Genomic DNA, 7,500 nt, shown 5'->3' with positions numbered 1-7,500 from the left:
GAGAGGACAACACTGATGTAAACATGTCTGACTGAGAGGACAATACTGATGTAAACATATCTGAGAGGACAATACTGATGTAAACATATCTGAGAGGACAATACTGATGTAAACATGTCTGAGAGGACAACACTGATGTAAACATGTCTGACTGAGAGGACAACACTGATGTAAACATGTCTGAGAGGACAATACTGATGTAAACATGTCTGACTGAGAGGACAATACTGATGTAAACATGTCTGAGAGGACAATACTGATGTAAACATGTCTGACTGAGAGGACAATACTGATGTAAACATGTCTGACTGAGAGGACAACACTGATGTAAACATGTCTGAGAGGACAATACTGATGTAAACATGTCTGACTGAGAGGACAATACTGATGTAAACATGTCTGAGAGGACAATACTGATGTAAACATGTCTGACTGAGAGGACAATACTGATGTAAACATGTCTGAGAGGACAACACTGATGTAAACATGTCTGAGAGGACAACACTGATGTAAACATGTCTGAGAGGACAACACTGATGTAAACATGTCTGACTGAGAGGACAATACTGATGTAAACATATCTGAGAGGACAATACTGATGTAAACATATCTGACTGAGAGGACAACACTGATGTAAACATGTCTGACTGAGAGGACAACACTGATGTAAACATGTCTGACTGAGAGGACAACACTGATGTAAACATATCTGACTGAGAGGACAATACTGATGTAAACATGTCTGACTGAGAGGACAATACTGATGTAAACATGTCTGAGAGGACAATACTGATGTAAACATGTCTGACTGAGAGGACAATACTGATGTAAACATGTCTGAGAGGACAATACTGATGTAAACATGTCTGACTGAGAGGACAACACTGATGTAAACATGTCTGACTGAGAGGACAACACTGATGTAAACATGTCTGAGAGGACAATACTGATGTAAACATGTCTGACTGAGAGGACAATACTGATGTAAACATGTCTGAGAGGACAACACTGATGTAAACATGTCTGACTGAGAGGACAACACTGATGTAAACATGTCTGAGAGGACAACACTGATGTAAACATGTCTGAGAGGACAACACTGATGTAAACATATCTGAGAGGACAACACTGATGTAAACATGTCTGACTGAGAGGACAATACTGATGTAAACATGTCTGAGAGGACAACACTGATGTAAACATGTCTGACTGAGAGGACAACACTGATGTAAACATGTCTGACTGAGAGGACAACACTGATGTAAACATGTCTGAGAGGACAATACTGATGTAAACATGTCTGACTGAGAGGACAATACTGATGTAAACATGTCTGAGAGGACAATACTGATGTAAACATGTCTGAGAGGACAATACTGATGTAAACATGTCTGAGAGGACAATACTGATGTAAACATGTCTGACTGAGAGGACAACACTGATGTAAACATGTCTGACTGAGAGGACAATACTGATGTAAACATGTCTGAGAGGACAATACTGATGTAAACATGTCTGACTGAGAGGACAACACTGATGTAAACATGTCTGACTGAGAGGACAACACTGATGTAAACATGTCTGAGAGGACAATACTGATGTAAACATGTCTGAGAGGACAATACTGATGTAAACATGTCTGAGAGGACAATACTGATGTAAACATATCTGACTGAGAGGACAATACTGATGTAAACATATTTGACTGAGAGGACACAATCAGAAAGATGTGTGTGTTTGCTTTTCTCTCTCAGAGAACTCAGAGACAGAAGAGAAGGCTTTTTCCATGGCGCCGGCCCATTCCACTGTGGCCCTGGTAGAGACGGGGTGTGAGGGGGAAGACGACCCGTGGAATTTACCAGAACTACAGGACGGAGCGGCAGCATGGTCAGGTAAGGAGGAGGAGGGGGAGGAGGGTGAGGAGGAGGAGGAGAAGTTCCTACCAGAACTACAGGACGAGGCGGCAGCATGGTCAGGTAAGGAGGAGGAGGGGGAGGAGGGGGAGGAGGAGGAGGGGTTCCTACCAGAACTACAGGACGAGGCGGCAGCATGGTCAGGTAAGGAGGAGGAGGGGGAGGAGGGGGAGGAGGAGGAGGGGGAGGAGGGTGAGGAGGAGGAGGAGGAGTTCCTACCAGAACTACAGGACGAGGCGGCAGCATGGTCAGGTAAGGAGGAGGAGGAGTTCCTACCAGAACTACAGGACGGGGCGGCAGCATGGTCAGGTAAGGAAGAGGAGGAGGAGGAGTTCCTACCAGAACTACAGGACTGGGCGGCAGCATGGTCAGGTAAGGAGGAGGAGGAGGAGGAGGAGGAGGAGGGGGAGGAGGAGGAGGAGGAGGAGGAGTTCCTACCAAAACTACAGGACTGGGCGGCAGCATGGTCAGGTAAGGAGGAGGAGGAGGAGGAGGAGGAGGAGGAGGTCCTACCAAAACTACAGGAGGAGGGGGTCAGGGAATGTTCAGGTAAGGGTCAGGGACAGGTCAAAGATCAAAGGTTGTATGGTCCATTTTAGTTCAAGATAGAAATGTGCTTGTAGCCACATGGGTCAAATGTATTGGTGAACGTTAACTTGTGTTAGTTCCCAGAATCCACTGCTTCAGCTCGTTAACTTGTGTTAGTTCCCAGAATCCACTGCTTCAGCTCAGTGTTAAAAGGTCAAAAGCTTCTGGCCTTGGTTTCCACACGGTTTAAGCTCAGTGGGCCTATTTAACATCTTGGATGTTGGGTTAATGTGTAGACATCACGTTCAGTCAGTATTTAACATCTTGGATGTTGGGTTAATGTGTAGACATCACGTTCAGTCAGTATATAACATCTTGGATGTTGGGTTAATGTGTAGACATCACGTTCAGTCAGTATTTAACATATTGGATGTTGGGTTGATGTGTAGACATCACGTTCAGTCAGTATTTAACATCTTGGATGTTGGGTTAATGTGTAGACATCACGTTCAGTCAGTATTTAACATCTTGGATGTTGGGTTAATGTGTAGACATCACGTTCAGTCAGTATTTAACATCTTGGATGTTGGGTTAATGTGTAGACATCACGTTCAGTCAGTATTTAACATCTTGGATGTTGGGTTGATGTGTAGACATCACGTTCAGTCAGTATTGTTCTGGATGTTGGGTTAATGTGTAGACATCACGTTCAGTCAGTATTTAACATCTTGGATGTTGGGTTAATGTGTAGACATCACGTTCAGTCAGTATTTAACATCTTGGATGTTGGGTTAATGTGTAGACATCACGTTCAGTCAGTATTTAACATCTTGGATGTTGGGTTAATGTGTAGACATCACGTTTAGTCAGTATTGTTCTGGATGTTGGGTTAATGTGTAGACATCACGTTCAGTCAGTATATAACATCTTGGATGTTGGGTTAATGTGTAGACATCACGTTTAGTCAGTATTTAACATCTTGGATGTTGGGTTAATGTGTAGACATCACGTTCAGTCAGTATTTAACATCTTGGATGTTGGGTTAATGTGTAGACATCACGTTTAGTCAGTATTGTTCTGGATGTTGTGTATTTGCCTAGCTTCTCTTGTGCAGAAAGGAGGGCCATAAATGGAATCTGTCAGTCACCCAGGAGGCAGGAAGAGATTAGAATAGACAGAGGACCATTAAAACAGAGGAGCCCCAACTGGCACACAGACAGGTAAGGATGGCACAGGACACAGCGGTACCATAAAGTGTCATGTTGCCAAATGGAACTAATGCTCTTTAACTCTCTCTCTCTCTCTCTCTCTCTGTCTCTCTCTCTCTCTCTCTCTGTCTCTCCGTCTCTCTCTCTCTGTCTGTCTCTCCCTCTCTCTCTCTCTCTCTGTCTCTCTGTCTCTCTCGCTCTCTGTCTCTCTCTCTCTCTCTCAATTCAATTCAATTTAAGAGCTTTATTGGCATACGAATCATATTTTAACATTGCCAAAGCAAGTGTACTAGATAATAAACAAAAGTGAAATAAACAATACAAATGAACAGTAAACCTTACACTCACAGAAGTTCCAAAATAATAAAGACATCACAAATGTCATATTATGTGCAAAGAGTCGAAGTACAAAAGGGAAAATAAATAAACATAAATATGGATTATATTTACAATGGTGTTTGTTCTTCATTGGTTGCCCTTTTCTTGTGGCAACAGGTCACAAATCTTGCTGCTGTGATGGCGCACTGTGGTATTTCACCCAGTAGATGTGGGAGTTTACCAAAATCGGGTTTGTTTTCAAATTATTTGTGGATCTGTGTAATCTGAGGGAAATATGTGTCTCTTATATGGTCATACATTTGGCAGGAGGTCAGGAAGTGCAGCTCAGTTTCGACCTCATTTTGTGGGCAGTGTGCACATAGCCTGTCTTCTCTTGAGAGCCAGGTCTGCCTTTGGTGGAATTTCTCAATAGCAAGGCTATGCTCACTGAGTCTGTACATAGTCAAAGGTTTACTTCAATGTTGGTCAATCACGGTGGTTAGGTATTCTCTCTGTTTAGGGTCAAATAGCATTCTAGTTTGCATACAGTACGGAGTCCATGTGCAGCGGTACAGGTTAGAGGTCATTTGTACAAAGTGACTATGCATAGATAATGAACAGCGAGTAGCAGCTGTGTAAAAACAAAGGGATGGTCCATGTCTGGGTGGCCATTTGATGAATTGTTCAGCAGTCATATGTCTTGGGGGTAGAAGCTGTTTATAAGCCTCTTGGACCTAGACTTGGAGCTCCGGTACCACCTGCTGTGCGGTAGCAGAGAGATCAGTCTATGACTAGGGTGGCCGGTGTCTTTGACAGTTTTTGGGGCCTTCCTCTGACACCGCCTGGTATAGAGGTCCTGGATGGTAGGAATCTTGGCCCCAGTGATGTACTACCATCTGTAGTGCCTTATGGTCGGATGCCAAACAGTTGCCATACCAGGCAGTGATGCAACCGGTCAGGATGCGCTCGATGGTGCAGCTGTAGAACCTTTTGAGGATTTGGGGACACAGGTCAAATCTTTTCAGTCTCCTGAGAGGGAATAGGTTTTGTCGTGGTGTCTTGGTGTGTTTGGACCATGATAGTTTGTTGGTGATGCGGACACCAAGGAACTCGAAACTCTCGACCTGCTTCACTACAGCCCTGTTGATGTGAACGGGGGCGTGTTCGGCCCTCCTTTTCCTGTTGATCATCTCCTTTGTCTTGCTCACGTTGAGGGAGCTTTGTCCAGGTGTGGAAGGGCAGTGTGGAGTGCAATTGAGATTGCGTCATCTGTGGATCTGTTCGGAAGGTATGCGAATTGGAGTGGGTCTAAGGGTGTCTGGGATGACGGTGTTGATGTGAGCCATAACCAGCCTTTCAAAGATCTTCATGGCTACAGACGCGAGTGCTACGGGTCGGTAGTCATTTAGACAGGTTACGTTCACTTTCTTGGGACAATGGTAGTCTGCTTGAAACATGTAGGTATTACAGACTCAGTCAGGGAGAGGTTGAAAATGTCAGTGAAGACACTTACAAGTCGGTCTGCTTAATGCTCTGAGTCTGGTAGGCTCGCGTCACCGGGCAGCTCGCGGCTAGGTTTCCCTTTATTAGTCTGTAATAGTTTGCAAGCCACATCCGACGAGCATCAGAGCCGGTGTAGTATGATTCAATCTTAGTCCTGTGTTGACGCTTTGCCTGTTTGATGGTTTGTCTGAGGGCATAGCAGGATTTCTTATAAGTGTCCGGATTAGTGTCCCACTTCTTGAAAAGAGGTTGCTCTAGCCTTCAGCCTTTAGCTTGGTGCGGATGTTGCTGGGAATTTTTTGGCTTCTGGTTGTGATATGTACGGTATGGTCGTTGTGGTGACTACGTCGTCGTTATTGATGAAGCCTGTGACTGAGGTGGTGTGTCCAATCACAACGCAGTGTTTCAATGCCATTGAATGAAGCATATTCACGGAACATATTCCAGTCTGTGACTGAGGTGGTGTACTCCTCAATGCCATTGAATGAAACATATTCACGGAACATATTCCAGTCTGCCTGAGGTGGTGGACTCCTCAACGCCATTGAATGAAACATATTCACGGAACATATTCCAGTCTGTGCTAGCAAAACAGACCCGTAGCGTCGCATCTGCGTCATCTGACCGCTTCCGCATTGAGCGAGTCACTGGTACTTCCTGTATTTAGTTTTTGCTTGTAATCAGGAATCAGGAGGATGGAATCATGGTTGGGTGTGCCAAAATGGATGGCGAGGGAGAGCTTTGTATGCGTCTCTGTGTGTGGAGTAAATGTGACATGACGCGTCTCCTTCCTGAGCGGTTTGACGGCTGCGTGATCCCATGGTTTTTAGACTTGCGTACTATTGTTTGTACAGATGAACGTGGTACTTTCAGGCATTTGGAAATTGCTCCCAAGGATGAACCAGACTTGTGGAGGTCTACAATGTTTTTTTTCTGAGGTATAAGCTGATTTCTTTTGATTTTCCCATGATGTCAAGCAAAGAGGCACTGAGTTTGAAGGTAGGCCTTGAAATACATCCGAAATGCATCCGCAGGTACACCTCCAATTGACTCGTTATGTCAATTAGCCTATCAGAAGCTTCTAAAACCATGACATAATTTTCTGGAATGTTCCAAGCTGTTTAAAGGCACAGTCAACTTAGTGTATGTAAACTTCTGACCCACTGGAATTGTTACACAGTGCATTATAAGTGAAATAATCTGTCTGTAAACAATTGTTGGAAAAATGACTTGTGTAAGTCTGAGTAGATGTCCTAACCGACTTGCCAAAACTATAGTTTGTTAACAATTTGACATTTTGCTCAGTACATTGTTTTTGCTGAGGAAATGTATGAGTCTGCTGTTAATGATAATGCAGAGGATTTTCCCAAGGTTGCTGTTGACGCATATCACACGGTAGTTATTGGGGTCAAATTTGTCTCCACTTTTGTGGATTGGGGTGATTAATCCTTGGTTCCAAATATTGGGGAAGATGCCAGAGCTAAGGATGGAGTTTAAGTATAGCCAATTGAAATTTGTTGTCTGTATATTTTATAATTTCATTGAGGATACCATCAACACCACAGGCCTTTTTGGGTTGTAGGGTTTGTATTTCGTCCTGTAGTTCATTAAATGTAATTGGATAATCTCTCCATCTCACCCCCCCCCCCCTTCTCTCTCTCGCTCTCTCTCTTTCTCCCTCTTCCTCTCTCTCCCTCCTCCTCTCTCTCTCCTTCTTTCTCCTCTCTTCGCCTCCTCTATCCCCCCGTCTCTCCCCACCTCCCTCCTCGCTCCCTGTCTCCCCCCTCAGATCTAGATACCAAGGGGAAGGTGTTGAGGGTGGTGACGTCGGCAGGGAAGGGACTTCTGCTGCTGGGGTTCCTGTACATGTTCATCTGTTCACTAGACATCCTCAGCTCTGCCTTTCAACTGGTTGGAGGTACACACACACACACACACACACACACACACACACACACACAGAGTCACACACACACAGAGTTACACACACACACAGAGTCAGACACACACACACACACACACAGAGTCAC

At 44.6% G+C, this 7,500-nt stretch overlaps 1 protein-coding gene across 1 annotated transcript in view; it reads left to right on the top strand.

The window, feature by feature from the left end:
• The window catches only part of LOC118936793 (sodium-dependent phosphate transport protein 2B-like), a 36,414-nt gene that overhangs the window by 8,704 nt on the left and 20,210 nt on the right, over positions 1 to 7,500 (top strand). The window contains exons 2-3 of the mRNA XM_090188170.1: positions 1,755 to 1,892; positions 7,260 to 7,388. Of these exons, the coding sequence (XP_090044296.1) occupies positions 1,755 to 1,892; positions 7,260 to 7,388 (267 nt within the window). The remainder of the gene's footprint in view (positions 1 to 1,754; positions 1,893 to 7,259; positions 7,389 to 7,500) is intronic.

This window comes from Oncorhynchus mykiss, chromosome 10 (assembly GCF_057628025.1).
Source record: "Oncorhynchus mykiss isolate SJ-2025 chromosome 10, ASM5762802v1, whole genome shotgun sequence".
In the NCBI taxonomy this organism is placed as follows: domain Eukaryota; kingdom Metazoa; phylum Chordata; class Actinopteri; order Salmoniformes; family Salmonidae; genus Oncorhynchus; species Oncorhynchus mykiss.
This window is presented reverse-complemented; position numbering and strand designations above follow the sequence as displayed.